Source organism: Ictidomys tridecemlineatus, chromosome 1, assembly GCF_052094955.1.
Source record: "Ictidomys tridecemlineatus isolate mIctTri1 chromosome 1, mIctTri1.hap1, whole genome shotgun sequence".
NCBI classification, from domain to species: Eukaryota; Metazoa; Chordata; class Mammalia; order Rodentia; family Sciuridae; genus Ictidomys; species Ictidomys tridecemlineatus.
Genome location: NC_135477.1, coordinates 117,125,198 through 117,144,821, shown reverse-complemented (window position 1 = coordinate 117,144,821; position 19,624 = coordinate 117,125,198). Strand labels below are relative to the sequence as shown.

The window sequence follows — 19,624 nt, the reverse complement described above, 5'->3', positions numbered from 1 at the left end:
AAACAAAAATTCAAACTTGGTATTTATTTACTAATGAGCATGTAGGCCAGGGAGTGATGATTTTTTTTTTTATAAGATGATAACACCCTTAAAACATTTAGAGACTGAAAGTCCATCTAGAGATTATAATGAATTCTACTTTATCAAATAAAATCACTGTGATCTGTTTGGGAAATTATCCTAAAATTAAAAGTATCAGGTATGGCCAATCAATTACTGGGACCATTGATCCTCGATTTCCCCTTTTTTCCTAAACTCCTGGGAGAAAAATAAAGGGACACTTGGTTATTGACTTCCTTCCTTTCTTCAGTGTCCTAGACGAGCTGTATGATCCTTTGTACTTATTGAGTTAAAACTACAGAGTGGCCTTCTTTATCAGATGACTTTAAGCTACCTAATAACTTTTGGAGAAAAATATAAGACACTAAGTTGAAACTAAGAAATAAATAAATTCATTAAAAAAAGAAATGATTTATTCACTCACTCATTGAATAAGTCATCTAACAGTTATTAAGCATCCTCTATATGATGAGCCCCAACAGGGTGTGCTGAAGGAATAATGGGGACCTAAAGGGAACAAGAATCTGCCATCATTGAGCTTACGGTTTAGTTGGGGAGACAAATGCTAATTTAAAAAAATAAAAAAATAAAAATGCAAAGTAACAGCTGGAAGTGCTTGAAGGGTTAATGCTTTCAGTAGGGAGTTGGCCTAGACACAGAGGTTAGGGAAGATGACTGGATGAAGCCAAGTTTGAACTGAGATAAAAAGGTCCTAGAGAAGTTAACTAGGCAGAGGAGAAGAGGGCAGTGGTTGAGGAAAGATAGAGAAGAGATTTCAAGTATTGAGCACCTATGCAAAGATCCATTGGCAGGAGGGGGCAGGGCACACTCAAGGATCTGATAGAAGCCAGTGAGGCTAGGGCACGGCCAGGTGTGTAGTGAGGCCCAGGTGTAGTGAGCTCCTGTGAGGCCAGACTGCAGATTGGGTTGTCAGAGTTTTGGTTTGTTTTTAAATTCTCTCCTCTGCTTTCAGTTGAGCAATTCAAAACATATGGGAGAAAATACCTATGTGCATCTTAAAGCCTAAACTTGACTTTTCAGAACTACTCTCCCTACTACAGCCGAGAGGAAAACACAGGTTTTTCACTGTACAGCATTACAGTGGGGAGCCACAAAAATCTACTGTATTTTTCACTCAGCATCTGAAGTCTCATAAACTGTACCCTGGAGACGCAGGGCAGAAAGAAGAAAAAGAGAGAGGGGATGTAGCTGGAGGAAGTACACCAGTGTTTGGAATTCTCTGTCCCTTCCTGTTCCTGACTTGATCAAGGAGCCAAAAGGGGAAGAGCGCACTCAGGGGCGCTGTCTAGGGCTGGCAGCAGTGTGGACAGCAGAGAAGACTCCAAACTGGGTGCTTTTCTTAGCATCTGTACCTTGTGAAGTCCTTTGTTTAGCTGTCACCTACATTGTAGGCTAAGAAAAGTTCATAGCCCAATTCAGATTTGGTGCACTTTTTGCTTTGACTGCTAAGGAGAATGGTAACACTCCAGGCAAGTATGCCCCAGTGCCATCCAAAGGAGCCGCTGAGACTGGAACACACAGGAGACTTCCAGAGGAGGTTGCCTCCGACTCTAACAGCAGCCTTGTCATGTTACCACAGTGAATTTCAGAACAGTATCAATTCTATGGGTGCCATGTTGAAGGTGTGAAGGGCTGAGGAGGAATTTGAAGCCTCTGTCACTTTAGATATCTATGGCTGAAGAGCAAACAAGTTAGAAGGATGTTTTCAAACACAACTGCTATGCTGCATGTTCTAAATCTTTCCATTCTCCAGTACTCTCGATTTTTTTTTATACTGCAAATACCAGTCAATCCAACTCCCACTTCATGTTTTTCACTTTAACTGTTACAGCAGTCTTCCTTGCCACATGAATCCTGTAATTTTCTCTTTGTATAAATCTTAGAAATGGGTGAAGAAAGTCTATTGTTCACCATCTTTCTTTTAATTTTTAAAAATAATACCCTAAAGAGAAAATCAAATACCTCAGAACACCTAGTGCTTTCAGAGGAAAGAAAGGGGAAAAAAAAAAGGCACAAGTTGTTTTTATTAAGCTGAAATTGGCTTTTCTATGATACCATTGAGATAATCACAATTTTCTCCATGTGGTCATCTCACTATTGTGATGGATGCTGGCAAAGGACTATTTGGTGTTGAAAAGTTGCCTTTGGATTGTTGTGGGGTGAGGTGCAGTATAATGAATGCAGTTCATCCCAATACCAACATCACATAGGACTACCTTCTGTATATGGAGATGCAAGCATGAAGTAGTAGACTTATAATTTAAACTCTTAATCCTATATTAGGTATGGCAAATACTGTGCTTTTCTCTAAGGGATCTATAAACTTTCTGACTGATGATTATCAATAATTCTTTTGAAACTTTTTATTTTTATTTTATGCATATACTTTATGTAATAATATTCTAAAATGGAACATTTTGTGGGTGTTCAGGGCCAAAATAATACATTTTAAGCAAGTCTTCTACCCACTTGCCATCAATCACCCCTTCCTTTTGACCTCTTTTCCTCCCAGCATTCCACCCTCACATATGTAATAATAGAGCTGAATCCTCACAGAACTGTGAATTCTTTGGCACAGTTGGTTCTCTTCTTCAAGTAGTGTCTTATATAGAAGTGGGAATGGAAAATGACTTATGGTGGGGAGACCCAGAAATTAAGGCTTGCCATTACATTAAAAGACTGTCTCTAAACTCAAAGAGAGCAAGAGAAGTGAGGGGAGGATGCTGTTGACAATCTCTTTGGATTCAATTTTATCAGCCATCTCAAACCAAAATATACTTGATTAACATTCATTTATGTAAGTGGTTGCCATAATCCTCAACTTAGTTTACATATACAGAACATATTGGTGGTTTTGTGGTTATATTATTTAATTCCATCTACTGTATGTCTATTGGGTGATAGACAAATTCACAGGAATTTTCCTTCCCTTCCCTGGCTAAAAGCCCCAGAACCTGAGTTTTTGTGAATATTTTCCAAGCCAGAGAGGCAGCCCTTTTGATTGCTGTCAGGCTTAGTTTTGGGAATATTGTTTTGTATATGAACTCAAAAATTCGCGCTCTGGGTGACGCACACCTCTAATACCAGCGGCTCAGGAGGTGGAGGCAGGAGGAACTCGAGTTCAAACCAGCCTCAACAAATTAGCAAGGCCCTAAGCAACTCAGTGAGACAAAGTCTCTAAATAAAATATAAAAAAAGATTTGGGGATGTGGTTCAGTAGTTAAGCACCTCTGGTTCTATAACCAGTACTAAACACACACAAAAAAATATAAAAATAAAAAAAATCTCTGTGCTTTGTGACATCCATTCATAATTCTTAATTTTGTTCTCTGGGGCTTCCTTTGCTACCTGAAGTTCTATAAAATATGATAAAAATGTTCCTTTTCTCTCCAGCCCCCTAATGGTAGTCCTGCCCAGGAATCAGCTGGGGTTGTCTCCTTTCTGCCTTGAGCAAGCATGGTAACCTTATGATAAATCCCATCTGTATGTTGATAACACTACATCTGTATCAACAGCTGAGTTCTTGCCCTTGAACTTCGGATACACACCCTTCTGCCCACAGGTTCTCTCCACTTAGATACCTAACAGACATCTCAAAATTAACAATCCCAGACCTGTTTCTCCAAGGGTCAGTCCCATTTCAGTAAATGTTAACTCTATTCTCCTGGTCATTAGCTCTCCCCTCTCCTCCAACCAACCTGTCTCCTTGACGGATCTCACAGACACCCAGGTATATTCCTGCTGTCCCCTCTACAGGAATGTTCCTTTCCGAGTTATCCATGTGACTTTCTCTCTCCCTCATATTGTTCAAGTTTTTGTTCATATTTTCCATTTTTCCCATGAAGAGTTCTACGGTCACCTATTTTAAACTACAATTACAGGCTCCTTTCCCAGCTTTATATAAAATTACTCCACAAAGATGATCACCTCTGTGTAACTTATCTATTTATTTTATTTGTCTTCTCCCAATAAAATGTATGATCCCTAAAGAAGAGTTTTTGCTTTATTTTCTTCTGTTTAGTTGTTTGCTATATCTCTAGCACCAAATCTCATAGAAGCTCCGTAAATATTTTAGTAAATGAGAAAAGGACTGAATGTCTGCATAAAGAAAATTCCTCAGAACACATCATGTAGGAAAGCACCAAGCCAATAAAAAGACAAAAAGATTCATTTTCTTCAAATATCAAACTTCCCAGACCACTTAATACAAGCTTGCACCCAACCTTCAGAGGCCCTGTCCTCTCCAAGGTCAAGAACACGGTGAGCTATTGATGACCTTTTCTCACCACCCTTTGGGTGTTCACAACTCCATCCTTCCTCCACCTGGTCTAACTCAGATGTAGCAAACATGCCTATGACAGATGATGGCTTAGGGAGATGATGGCTTTCTCCTTACATCAGGGAGAAAGAAGGAGAGGGAGAAGGAGTATTTAATTAATTCTTGAGTGAGATTATTCCTTACTTGGTTAGATTACCAGCAACATTTGATTCACTTATATTTTTATGTTAGCTATTTATTCTTTTAGAAATGAACATAAATGTTCTTTTATAAAACTATACTGAAAGCTTCTATTTTAGATTATTCAATTTACTTCTTTTATTCCATTTAAATTTTCCTATATTTTTTTGTTACAGAAAATGTAGCTTATGGGTCAAGTTAACCTTTTTGTTGAGCATTGAACCAAACTTTCCTCTGTTCAACTGTAAACTATTTAAAATTTGTCTTAAATTTTGGCAGAAGTAACCTAATGAGTTATTTTCTTTAAAAAATAACAACAAGGGGAGGGAAAGGGAAAGTACAAAGAAATTATATTGGCCAAATTATGATGCTATAGTGTACCAGTATGTAACAAATTTTATCATTACAACTATAGTATACCAATAAAAATGTGGAAAAAAATACACATGTAATTTAAAATGTTTAAAAAGTAGCAATGTGGCAACTTTGTGGCATAATTTCTGTAACCATAATTTGGTATAACTGGCACTAATGAAAGATAAGACTTGGAGAGATGTTTTGTTAGTAGTATTTAAAGAAACATTTTAAGTAATAATATTCACATGAAATGTTGAGTGTTGGGTCCACCTAACATACTGCAGTAAGCTTCTTAAGAAATTTTTCTTATTGAGAAGTTTTCAGTTTCTGGATGCTTTAAAATGACTCTGTACTCTGTGTGCATGTGTATGTGTGTGTACATATGTGTATGTATGTATCTATGTTAGGGAGAGACTGAATTATTCTTTATTAGCTACTAAAACATTAACTAAATTTTAATGTTTTTTCCTTCTGACTATAAAAATATTAGAAACCCATACTCCCAACAAATAAATAATTCAAATGAACTTTAATTCCCTTGATAGTCTATGTACTCTGAAAAGCTCATTGCCCACATAAATAAATACACAGCAATGAATCCCAAATATATAAGGGGTACTGGCAGATTAGATGCTAAAACTGACTTACTGAACTTCAGCACCTTTCCAATTTCATTCATATTCTTTTTTAAAATCCTAATATTTCTAATTTTGTAAGAAATATTTTTTCGTGCAACTGAAAAAAATATCAACAAAACTGTTACTTGAAAAATCAACCTGGTCTTTAAAAGGTTTGTATCTAATTTCTTTACTATTTCTTATGGTTAACTTTAAAAAAAAATCTACTCTCCAGTTTTAGGAACCGTTATTTATTTTCAGAGAGTTTAAAAACCTAGAAAAATATTTTAAAAGTTGTCATAAAACCATAAAAAAGTTCAGAAACTATCAGTGTGGGTTAAATCTGTGGGGAAATTTTTAAAAGTAAGTCTTTTATTAAAACAAAAACTGGGCAGAGATGATGTCATTTCAAAGACTTCAAACCCAATTCCCCAAACATTAGGACTTGTAAAATGAAAGGGATCAACCAAATAAACTAATATATTTTAATAGTAATAATAAAAATGATTATGATAACCCTAACTCATTACTATAATTACTTTTATCATGCCTACATTTATTACGTGTTCTAGTTAAAAAACTTTGCATACACTATCTTATTTGCTTGCTATCATAGTCCTATGAAAGAAGCATTATTATTTTCATTGTATAGCTGAGTATTTAGATAAGATTTAGATATTTTTGCTAATGCATTAGGCATAAAACTCCTAAACCTAGTAAAGTGAAAACACAGAGAACATCCAGCAGTCCCTACCTATCAGCAGAAAAACAAAACGTGGACAGCCCACACCACTAGCCACCCTCATGCTCTGTGGTGAAGGTGAATTGAGAAAGACACCTTTTGTGCCGTAGTGCGGATGGGGAGTAGATATGATTTTAATATTGAACATCAGGTCCAAGAAAGTCACTTTTCTGAGTCTATCACTATTTGCTCATTATTTAGGAGGTATCATTCTGGAATATTTTCAGAGCAAGATGGTGAGGTTGTCTCTCTTCTATCCCATGCTTTTTTAAATCTTGCCTTCACATGCTGTTATGGCGTGGATGTGAGATGTCCCCCAAAAGCTCATGTATGAGACAATGCAAGAAGGTTTAGAGGAGATATGATTGGGTTATGAGAACCTTACCTCAATCAGTGAATAATCCCCTTATTCAGGGATTAACTGAGTGGTAACTGAAGGTGGGTATGGTGTGGCTGGAGGAGGTAGGTATTGAAGATTTAGCTTTGGGCTACATATTTTGTATCTGGTGAGTTTCTCTGCAGTCTGATCTTGACGTGAGCTGCTTCCCTCTGTCACACTCTTCTGCCATAATGTTCTGCCTCACCTTGAGCCCTGAGGACTGAAGCCAAGAGCCTATCAACTGAGAACTCTGAAACCCTGAGCCCCCAAATATACTTTTCCTCTTCTACAATTGTTCTGGTTGGGTCTTTTAGTTATAGCATCAAAAAAGCTGACTAAAATACCATGCCAAAAGTTAATGTTCTACCTTTAGCCGTCATTTTTTTTTTAACTATACACCTCCATTATGGAAGAATTCATTGGTTAATTAGGCAGCATTGGTTTTTAAAACAAGCCAGCAGTAGTCTGAACATACAGAGTATATGTATTTCTCTCTATATGGAAACTCCCAGAATATTACTTGTAGGAATAGGTACCTGTGGCCTCTAAGTGCAGAGATCTTTGCATATAGTGGCAGCTCATTCTTCAACTGTTGAATAATTAGCTTTCATTCTGGTTTATGTAGAAGCACAACATATACTTGCCATTGCTAAAACCCACCAATAGCAAACACTGTCATGCTCAGGGGCCTAGAACATGGGATATTTTTTAATTAATATTTCATCTGAGTTATGTCAATAGAACTGTCTCAGGAAATAATGAGACCTTGGCAAATGTCAAAAGAAAATAAATTCTTAACAGCTCTGGACTCTGAAGATAGAATTTGAATAAGAGTACAAATATGAAATATGAGCATACATAGTTTAATTAACTAAACTTATGAATATTAGGTAATTGGCATTAGACAGAAATTTTCTTTTACTTAACTCATTACCGTGTTGCTTTCTTTTCTACTTTAACAATATTTAATTCTGTTCTGTGATTCCCATTGCAATTAATACTCATAGTTACATCGTAGCACGTCACTAAGAGTCAGTGGATGGATCCTTCCTTCCTTCCTTCTTCCCTTCCTCCCTCCTTCCCTCCCTCCCTCCCTCCCTCCCTCCCTTCCTTCCTTCCTTCCTTCCTTCTTCTCTCTTTCCTGAGGAAAAGGTGTTGAGAATCTCTTCAATGCTGAATATTTTGTGGTCTGCTTTAGAAAACTAATCATTGATTTCATTTATCTGGGCCACAGATTTTAATTTTCTAGTCTGGAATTTGGTTTTGACTATGTATATTTCCTAGGAAATAATGTGTGTTTGCTGAAACATGAAGCATCTGTGATTTTTATTTTGTGATTCATTTATAAGTGAACCCTCTCTTATTAATAGCCTGGGGCAATGGTTCTATTAAAGAGACCTAATGGGTAGCTTTTCCTTTTTTTATTTCCTGAGAATGACAAATGATATACATAAACACTCTCAGAAGATGTAATTTGGAAAGCCTTCCATTAAGAGTAGAAACTAGACACAGTGTATGTAAGAATAATTGACCTTGGATGTAACCAACCTTACAAGCAATAGATAAAGGTCACACCTTTCCTCTGTCAATTATATGGGTCTCAGACCTTTTTCCAAGTTAAGTGTAAAGTTTCTGTATTATAAACACTTAAAAATTTTTCTGTATATTTTGATGGTTTTGACATAAAACGAACAAACAAAAAACCCTTTCTGGTTGCAGAAAAACTGCCCCTTTGGGGGCTAGTTAATTCTTAAAGACAACAAAGGGCCCTTTTTGAGGCATCTCTGCTTTTTATACACAAGCGAACCAGCCAATCCAGAGCCTTTCCTAGCTGGTTGTTATGTCCTAGGAGGCAATATTCTCTGCTTTGATCACCTCTCCTCCAGAAGGAAGTAACTGAGACAATCCTGTAGCTTAGAGCCCATCAAAATTATTCAAACAAGCCAATCCTAAAATGCTCAGACTACCACTTTCTTTCACTCAGAAATCCCAATAAAGACCTTAACCCAAACCTTCCTTGACTCCTATCTTCTGCCTCCAGACTACCCTGGTGCCTTTCCCACGTGGCCCTGCATGGTATGCTGTGCCTCCTGTTTTTAAGACCTGAGAGTGTAATAAATTTCTTTCTTTTCCTGGGCCTCTTCTCTGTCTCTGGTGGCCATGCCCACCTGATTATATCTTAAAAGGATACCAGGCCCTCTCAGGGTAAAGTCAGGCTTTCCACAGCAGGATAGTGATTCCTGCCAGTGTTGCATGTGATTCCTCCCGTCTCTCCTTATAGATGGACAGTTTCCTCTCCAGCTACTTATTCTTGGAAGACATACTAGACTGATGATGGTACTTATATGTGGTGAGGAGAGAAGGGGCCAGAATTGAGGGTGGTTGTCAAAGGTTTTTTTTTTTTTTAATTAAAAAATTTTTTTTTAGTTTAGATGGACACAATACCTTTATTTTGTTTGTTTATTTTATGTGGTGCTGAAGATAGAACCCAGTGTCTCACGTACAAGGCAAATGCTCTACCGCTGAGCCACAACCCCAGCCCCTCAAAGCTTAATCTTACCTGAAAATGATATAATCATTTTATAAGATGGAAAAAATATAAATATTCATTTTCACATTAAAATTCTTGTTCTGTTTAAAGCGTGGATCTTGTTTATGGTCCAGGGACATGTGATTTTGTGCCTGGTGTTCCTATGGTTTCAGGTTTTCCATTGTTTCCTTTACAGAAGCGAACCCTTAAAATCCTGCTTCCTCTTAAACCCCAATATTATGTCTATCTATAATAAGCTAATTATATATGTGTATTTATATATATTTATATTATATATGCTTATATAACACAAAAATCCAGCTTTGTCTCTACTCCCATTTTGAAGTAATATATCCATGTCTTTCCTTTGAGCCAAGAATTTGTATGAATAAATATGTATTTATTTATATACAATTTGAACCTTGCTTCTGTATATAAATATATTAACCTTAATCATTATTTACTTCCAAGTCTGCTCCATCCTATATAAATGATAGTAATCCCATAGGTATGTTTAGAGTGCACAGAGCATTTTTATCTTCCCTCTCAATCCCCAGAATATTTCCCTGAGGTCAGCAGAGCTACCTGAACTGCAGGCCTCTCCCCTCCTTACATTATGGAAAATAACTCCTTCTGGGCAAACCACTACCTAGAGCAGAACTGAAGGATTAGCGTAAGCCCTCTCAGCCACTCAGCTTCCTCTTTTCCTGTTCTGTAGCCTCAAGGGTGACATACGCCTCAGCAGGACAAAAATAATCAACAGAAAACAAACCTCCAAGATAAAATGATATTATCTATAAAATGAGCACATTTATGTCATGGACAAGATGGTAAACTACTGTTGTTTTTTTTTTTATAATCATATTGTATTTAAAATCTGACTGGATTGAGGAGTAGAGCAAATATGTTATCCCTGGAGATGGTATTTAAGGAGTGAGAGCATGTGTATACATTTCTCCCATTAGAAAAAGCATGAAAAAGCATTTAAAACAGCTTTCTAATTTGTCCATTTTCTTTCTCTTTCCCTTTCAAATCCATCCGTTTTGTCATAATCCAGATATTTATAAAATGACAAATGGTATACATAAACACTCTCTTGATTTCAAAATACTGTCCTGGCCAGGCGTAGTAGTGCATGCCAGTAACCCCAGCGACTTGGGAGGCTGAGGCAGAAGGATCAAAAGTTCAAGGACAGCCTCAGCAATTTAGCAAGGCCCTAAGTAGACCCTGTCTCAAAATAAAAAATGAAAAGGGCTGGGGCTGGGGCTCAGTGGTTAAGTGACCCTGGGTTCATCTCTTCAAAAAAGAAAAATAACAAAACAAAAAAATCAAAACACTGTCTTGATTCAAAAACTTTTTGAGTCATCATTACCTACCAAATCATCACATTCCTTAGCCTGAAGTGCAGATTTTTTTCAAATATGGCTCATCCTACCTTTCCAAATCCATCTATACCTTTGATCAAGAACTCTGTGTTCTAGTCTTACAAAGTGGCAAAGTGACAAACAGCCTCTGAACTTGCCAGGTGTTGCCGCTTCCCCATAACTTCACTTTCCCTGTGACCAGTGACAAAGGAATGTCCTGCAGCCCCACTTGTTGAACTCCTATTTATCCTTCAATGTTCAGTTCAAATGCCCCTTCTTTAGAAGACCTCTTCAACCAGGATCAATAGTTCACTTCCTTCTGTTTTCCTGAGACTTTGGCTCAGATAAATCTTGACTTATCTGATTTACTATGTAAGGGCCTTTCTTCTTTTATAGACTGTGAAATCTTTGAAGAGCAAGACCACATCGTGTTTATCCTTGTAACCTCAGAAGTTAACATGGAGTCTATTAGACATTCAGTGTTTGTTTTATCCCTGAGTGAATCAGCCTCTCTTGCAGAATGGACACTCTGTAATGCTGTAAGAAAGAACTGCACTCATCACTATTCCCTGAAAGGGTACTGCTTGTTCACAGTCACAAAAGGGATTCAGAGACATCACTAGTTTCTGATCCTCTTTCTGATCCTCCCATTTCAGATCTGCTCAGTTCTCAGAAATTTGTTGCAACCTACCCACCTTTGGGGAATATTCAATGTTTAGAATTGGATAATGATTATTAAATTGTCCATCAGCTTTCTTCTTATGGGGAATCCTTAATTTGTTTTATTGTTCTTTTCTCAATTCTCTTTCAATCCTCCTATCGATTGGTCAACATTAGCAATGATAAATGCAAGGATTTGTTTGTTTTTGTTTTTTTGATACTGGGACTTTACTGGGAATTTAAACTAAGGGCTGTCTATCACTGAACTATATATATCCTCAGACCTTTTTATTTAAGTTTTGCTGAGATTAGTCTTATACTTGCAATCATCTTTCCTCAACTTCCCAAATTGCTGGGATTATAGGTGTGTGCCACCATACCAGGCTAAGTGGACAGTTTTGTTTGGCACATGGTACTAATTTAACTCCACCTCCATAGCTTTAGACACCTGGACACATGAAAGAAATACAGAAGGACAAATAAGGACACATGACTCAGAGACAGGGAAAGTATGTACGGCATTACTAGGAGGGAAGGGCCATAGAGGGATTGACAGAGGTCAGTTCTAAGGAAAATGAAAAGCATTAAAACAAAATAAAATAAAAGAATGCCTATAGCAAACATGGTAGAGTGAAATGGTTTTCACTTCCCACCGCCCCCCAGGCATGGAATCTTATTTTGTAAGTCTATGATGAATTATGTAATCCAAACTCATTAAAAAAAATGTTTTTAGGTGCTACGGATAAAGCCCAAGGTCTTTATGCATTCCAGGATCTACCACTAAGCCACCCCCAAATCCCTCAACCTCATTCTTAATGCTGTGGTCTAAATGTTTGTGCCATCTCAACATTCAGATGATGAAGTCCTAACATCTCCCAAGGTGGTGGATAATAGGAGATAAGTCCTCTGAAAGGTGATCAGATCATGAGGGTGGAGCCCTTGTGAATGCAATTAGTGCCCTTACATAAAAAGCTCAAGAGAAACCATCAACTCAATAAATTGTTGTTGTTTATAAGTTATCCCATCTAAAGTATTTTGTTATAGCAGTCTGAATGAACTAAGACATTTAGTAACAGAACACTGAATTAACTTAGGATAGCAGCATGTCCAACCAAAAGAAGCATTGCTAGCTTCCCAGACAGAGTAGAGTTTGTGACTAAGTATGGCTATTAAGATATAAGTGGAAGTGACATGGGGCTTCAGCAAGTCTGTTTAATTACAAAAAAGTACATCATTTTTCCAATTTTTAAAATTTCTGCTGATGTAATGACTGATTTCAAACAGCCACTTTGGATTGTGAGAGAGACAGGGTCCTTGATGCTGAGATCTATAGAACCTGCAGAGCCATTGCAATGGAAGCCACAAAGACTGTGTATCTCTAGACTTCTAACATAAGAGAAACTTCTACCTTGTCTAAGACACACAATTGGGGTTTTCTGAACTTACTACTAACTGACATATTACTCTTGGCCTCAAAGAGGTTAGGATCCAGACAAGAACACTTGGCACGATGTAAAGATTTAACAGAAAGACAGATACACCTAAATCTATGCAGTTATTGGAATTATGAAAAATTAAGTTGGAAGAAAATAGTGTGCAAAATTCACCAGGGAAACTAACTCATTAAAAGCAAAAATATAAAATGCTTACATGAACCTGGAGTCATAAGAAGAGGTATAGAAGAAGGTACATAAGGCTATTAATATTGACTACACGTTTTGATTTTTACTCTTTTTGCAATTACTTTTGCAAGTAATACTTCTGAGGTTTAAATAACCTAAATAGAAGACATTTTTAAATAAAAGGAATAATATACTGACTTATCTATGTTGATTTTTGAAGGCGAAATTCTGTGCATTTCTAGGCCCTTCAATACCTGGAGTCTCAAACCCAGGCCACTAATAACCAGATGTGGAATTTTGGGGAAGTCACTTAAACTCTCTAGATCTTTGTAAAATGAGAATGTTAATAAACTCAGGGTTCCTTCCAACATCTAATTCTGTAGATTTAATCATATTTTTATTATTTATTTTTTAGTTGTAGATGCACACAATACCTTTATTTTATTTATTTTTTATTTTTATGTGGTGCTGAGGGTCTGAACCCAGTGCCTCACATGTGTTAGGCAAGTGCTCTACCACTGAGCTGCAACCCCGGCCCAATTTAGTCACATATTTGCTTCAAAGAATATTTTACTGCCCTTCTCAAATCTGATTTCTACATATCCAAAAGTTGTTAAAATGAGTTAGTTAGATAGTTCTTCTCTATTTCTAAGGTGTGATTTAGAAGAACAAGTCTAGTAACTCCAAATGCCCCTCTTTCCCTGTGTTTTCATAATGACCCTTCCAAACACGTAACCTGGTATTTCTCAAGGTGCTGTAAGTTGGGGGTTTGCACGTCTGTTCTGTAGGTTCTCACTCCCTGGAGTGGGGTTAGTGTAGAGATGTATCACCCTGGTGCCATGCAGTGAACTCACTATATAGTGCCAATTAATACAGGTTTGCTGAAGAAATGAGTGAGATAAAGATTTATGTAAAAAGTCAGATCTTGGGAGGAAAAGTCGATGACTGATAATCTTGTGACTGATGACATACAATTTCATCTCTTTTCCTTTTCATCTACATTAGGATTTTAATTGATTTGTGGAATATTCATTAATCACCAAAATTATATGAATTCTAGCTAATTTTGGCAAGCTTTATTGGGTTTTTAGGTTATTGTTGGATTAACACAGCCATCAGGAAAAAACAAACCACTACTTTCATGCTAGGATGGACAAAAAGATTTTGTTCTGTTTCTGGATTGATTCATAGACTATACATAGGGTACCTCCAGCCTGTTCTGGGAGATCAGGCAAGAGGATACGAGGATCTTAAGCATGGTTCACCTGCAGGATTGGAGGAACTTTCTTGCACCTGAAGTCTTTGTCTTGAGGGGCAGGGGTAGCTAGGCCATCGACATGAATGAAACCTAAAGATTACACCATTTTCATGTTATCCAGTATACCATCTGAATAAATTCACCCTGTTTCCTAAAATACCCTCCTAAGGAAGAGCAAATAAGAACATGACAGAAGGCTCTTGGCCAATCATAAACTCTGCTACTTCCCTATCCTATTCCTGGGGATTGCCTTTCTATTCTAGAGTGAGTCCAAGAGTAGCTTCTGCCCAAAAGACATTTTAACAGAGATGTCCTAAAACAAATATCATTTTGAACCCCTCAGGAAGAACAGGAGGTGGTCATGGAGACTCACACCAGTTTTAGCCATTTATAAATAGAGATATTAGGTGTTAAAAATAAAAATTGGGTCATTAAATAAAAATAGATTTCAATAAAGGTAAAATATCAGTATCAAAGATCATACCGCAGTACCCTGGGGTTCCACATACTGTCTTCATGAGCACTTGATGTTCCACAATTTTAGAGAGTCCAAAATCAGCTATTAACACAAGAAAAAAAAATTAATGAAGCAAATCTTTTCTCAGTTTTTATAAATACTTTTTCTTTTTACCAAAAATAATTATTTATTTGTTTGCTTTTGTATTTGATGGTGGGGTACACATGTGTGGGGGACAAGTCACCTGAGAGGAAGCTAAGGAAAAAAGTCATTATTTAAGTAGGAGAAAAATATGACTCCCTAAAAACATTTGCAAATAAATTCATATTTAACCTTCATTCTTCTAAAACATTCCAAGCTTTTAGCAAATAAGCTATTTTCTTAAGCAACTATTAATTAATAGTTGTGATATTTTGTCTCTTGTTATTAATTCTGAGATTTATGTGACAGTAACTATAAGAGATGATATAGACTTAGTGGTATCATTCAGAATCTTCCATTGTTGAAGATTAAAAAAATTAGATTTTCATAAATGTCGTGGAAATAAACAGAAATATCAAGACATTTTCTGACTGAAGAGAAATAATGTCTGACCTATTATATTTGACAGATAATAATTTACTTTCATATGACAAATGTCTTTTTAATGCAAAAATCCTTTTTACTTAATCCACAAAGTATTACCTAAGTAACATATTATCAAAGGTGCCACCATTGTGATCTCTTGCTGGGCTACATCTCTTTCCCAGGAAACATCAGGAAGCTGCTCAAGGCCACTCTTTAAGAGAGGCAGGTGCAGAACTGAAACCATTTTAGACTTCAAAGATAAACCCACATTTCCAGGGAGGTGCCTGATCCTTATCAGCGAAAGCAACAGGAAGCCCTTCAGAAAGAAAGGCTCTCCTGCCTAAATTAGTATCTATCCCTCCTTTTAAAGAAATTTCTTGAAGGATCAAATCTTTGAAAGGGATGTCAAAGGAAATGGAAACTCCCTGCTGTCTGCTGCCTTTCAGGAGTGATTATGAGAACAGGCTTACTGCCAGCAGGACTTTCAGGATTTTTTTCATTACGTTCTTGCATTCATAAGGCACATTCTGTTGTCTAGGCTCTTCCCTCATAGAACAGCTTGATTTTCAAAGTTGGTAACGCTTGTGAACGCAGTGAACACGTCAGCTCAGCGCTGTGACAGTCAGCACCAGAAATACAATGACTTTCAGAGGTTTTAGTACAAATTCTGCTAAGGAGAATTCGTGTAAAGTTTTAAAAAATTTTTGGAAATGATGATTTGTTTAGGAAGGTCTGTGGAAAATAACATTTAATATATCATTTCCTAATACACTGATTTAAATTTTTCTTTGGGTAGATTGGAATTTCTCAAAGTTCATCTTCGTATTCCTCCAAAATGTTTATTTGGGAAAAAAAGAGTCAAAAAACTTTGGGGAAATCCTTGTAGTGCACTATATGTCAGTCTATTCATTAACATTTTTTAAGGGTCTTGGAAGTGCTGCAGAAATACAAAGCCTGCTTAAGTTTAAGTTGGCATTTTCTAACTTATTTGACCAACCATAACACCTCTGCAAACCACTCAAACCCACGCACTCCAACAAAAAGGTCTTATTCGCTTTTATTTACCTTGCCTAGGCACCAGAGTTCATGAACTACATTTTGGGAAAATCAGACCTTAATTTATATCTGGTTATATAAACAAGTGTCTCAGAGGCCAGATTCATCAATATGTACTAAGCATTTTGAATCAAAGTTCCTGATTATCTAAAATTAGACTCCAAATAATTTGTAAAATAGGAATCAATAATCAAAGGAAGCATTAAATCTATCATTTTTTTTCCGCTTATAAACTTATCTACAAAACACAAGGTCATCTCCTCAGGTATGTTATTGGTAAGGACCATAATTTCTTTGTGTCTCTAACAAAGAAGCACCAACTTCTAGCACTGATTTCTGGATTAACATTCCAGGATAAAGTATGAACTTCTAAAACAATGCATATTCCTCCAAAATTCAAATTAGGGATGGAACAATATTTTAAAATTCCACAGAACAAATTTCTTCTGCTCTGGGTAAAGGGGTCATGAAACATCAGGAAATATTCTCACCGATTTTGAGTGGTGCATCTGGGGCTGGTGTTGCATAGAGAAGATTTTCTGGTTTGAGATCACGATGTACAATCCCATTTTCATGTAGATACTGCATAGGGAAAATACAAAGTACATTCATATAATTCTATTTATGTTTTCAACATAATACTTAATCTTTTAAGAACTATCATAATTTTATGTTATGCAATTCAACAACACACATTATGATTTCAAAATAAATATCACAAAGTGATATTGTTTTAAACTATATACATTAACAAATAACTTAAGAGAGCTTAGGGTTATAGCTCAGTGGTAGATGCTTGCTTGAGGCCCTGGGTTCTATTTCCAGTGCTGTCAAAAAAAAAAAAAAAAAAAAAGAAAGAAAGAAAGAAAGAAATATTTGCTCCTCAGAGAATATCATCACTCTCTTTAGGCATATTACTATATCAATGGGAATTGTTTTATTATTATTGTAATAAAATCAAGGTGCTGTGAATTGAAATTTGTCTAGTTTATATCTGAAAAGCATAGTTATATGTGTGACCTTAGAAACTCACACCTATAGCAAAGATGTCATAATTATTGTTTGTCAGACTTTTAGATATGAGTAGCTATTATTTAGGACTCTCTTTAATAGCATAAATATTACTCCATGATGATGAATACTCTCATAAACTCTTCTGAGAATTAGGAGATCTATTAATATGGAAATTAAAAGTTATATTTGAGATGAATCGTAAAGATTACTTCTAGCAGCTATACTCATTTTATTGCAATTAAAATGTTTGTAAAATTCTGTATAATCACACATGTAGCATATTCTCATTGTAAATGCTAAAGTCCTACATGACCTCTGCTCCCCATTTCTAGTTCTTTCTTCAAACAGAACCACTCATCAATTTAAACTATTTTTTCATAACATTGGTTTGAACTTTTTTCTATGCATTTATAAATGTAAATATATGCATACATACAAGGAAATATACCTTGTTTTCTCAATTTTCTTACTCAAATGTATCATTTATATTATTTTTAACTGCCTTTTCCCCTACTTAATACATCTTTGAATCATCCACTTAGCACTTCAGCTTTTTTTATTTAACTTTTATACCCACTATGTTGGATGCATCATGATTAATTTTGTTATTCCTCTTTGATGGACACTCAAGTTTATTTTGATTTTTAAAAAATTTACAAAAAATGCAATGATAAACATTTTAGCATTTGCATATTTGGGTAGTTCTGCTGGCATTTTTTTTTAGGACAGGTTTGGTAATTGGGCCAAAGTTACACGGAGTTTTTATTTTAATATACACTGAAAAATCACTCTCCTAAAAGACACCATCAGTTTTCACTCACAAAACAGCTGTGTGTGTTTGTGTGTGTGTGTGTATATATATATATATATATATGAATTCATATTTTATATATATATGAATTCATATATATGTATATATCAGGTCTGGTTCCTTTCTGCAGAGTATCTCTCTCTCTATATATATATTATATATATTTAAATTATTTTAAAGTTTTAATTTCTCAGTTTAAACCATTACTGCAGTGAACAATGCTGTATGTAACTTATATAAGCAAAGGCTTATATATGTATATAATTACTGGCTCATGCATGAAAAACTGTTAATATTATAATATAATAATATTATAATATAATTATATAATATTATAATATAACTATATATTATAATGTAACTATATATTATAATATTATATTATATAATATTATAATATTATCAGTTTTTCATGTATGAGCCAGTAATTATATATAATTGATAATATTATAATATTATATATAACTATATATACCTATTATATTATAATAATTATATATAATTATATAATAATATTATAATATTATTATATTATAATATTATCAGTTTTTCATGCATGAGCCAGTAATTATATATATAATTATATATATATATATATATATATATATATGCCTTTGCTTATATAAGTTACATACAGCATTGTTCACTGCAGTAATGGTTTAAACTGAAATATTAAAAGTTTAAAATAATTTAAATATATATAAATATAATATAAATATATATTATATATGATATATAATATATACAATTATTATACATATATAATAATTGTATATATATATATAGACTCTGAAGAAAGGAACCAGACCTGAGCCTCCTTGAAGAAGTCCTGCATGGGATGTGTTCCCTGTAGGAAATACCACCTGAGCCTCACAGGAAACAGAATGGGAGAGTATTGACAAAAGTAACAGTAGGCAAATGAAGAGCCATTCATTGATTACTCAGAGAAACTGGGCTGAGAGAAATGCCCTACAACAGAAGTCCATCAATGTGTTTCAAAGTGGAAAAAGCAACAGGCACTAGTAACCTACCAAACCCAAGGATCACCGATGCCGGACCACAATTGTACCAGTCAGGTAAAATCTATCTTTACCTTTGGACTCCTCTTCCCCTTCAACACCCTCACATCTCAACCCTGAAAGGACCACAAACAGCAGCTAGCTGTTCAAAGAAGAGCAAGAAAATTCAAAGAGAATTATCAAGTATCCTTATCCTCCATATTTACAAATTATAGATCTCTAAGTTCTACTGTGGAAGTTTAAAATTGGATGTAAATCTAAAATTTTGGCTTTTTCCTCACTCAGAAGTGATTGGGAAAGCTATGGGAATGGCCTGAAGTTTTATTTGTCACCAGAGCCAGGAGATGAATTTGCAGAGTGGATTTTCCAGAACAACAGTAAGAAACATAAAGTTGTTTTTGCTCCTGTCTCACTAGGTTTAGCTCACATATTATATTAAGTAATTATCACATATAGGTAATAGCTTACATGTAGTAAACTCTTATTGTTATCCAAGCACTATTATTAATAGCTTAGTAACTTACTTTATCCTCACAACAGCTCTATGAATTAAGTCACCTAATGTTTGTTCTGCAAATGAAGAAACTGAAGCACAAAGAGGCCAAGAGATTTGTACAATGTCACAATTAGA

At 35.4% G+C, this 19,624-nt stretch overlaps 1 protein-coding gene across 2 annotated transcripts in view; it reads right to left on the bottom strand.

Moving 5' to 3' along the window:
* Camk4 (calcium/calmodulin dependent protein kinase IV) overlaps nt 1-19,624 on the bottom strand; it is a 235,277-nt gene that overhangs the window by 21,896 nt on the left and 193,757 nt on the right. For both annotated transcript variants that reach the window (XM_021727686.3, XM_005327225.4), the window contains 2 exons: nt 16,641-16,731; nt 14,554-14,628 (listed from right to left, as the gene is read on the bottom strand). In XM_021727686.3, the coding sequence (XP_021583361.1) occupies nt 14,554-14,628; nt 16,641-16,731 (166 nt within the window). The remainder of the gene's footprint in view (nt 1-14,553; nt 14,629-16,640; nt 16,732-19,624) is intronic.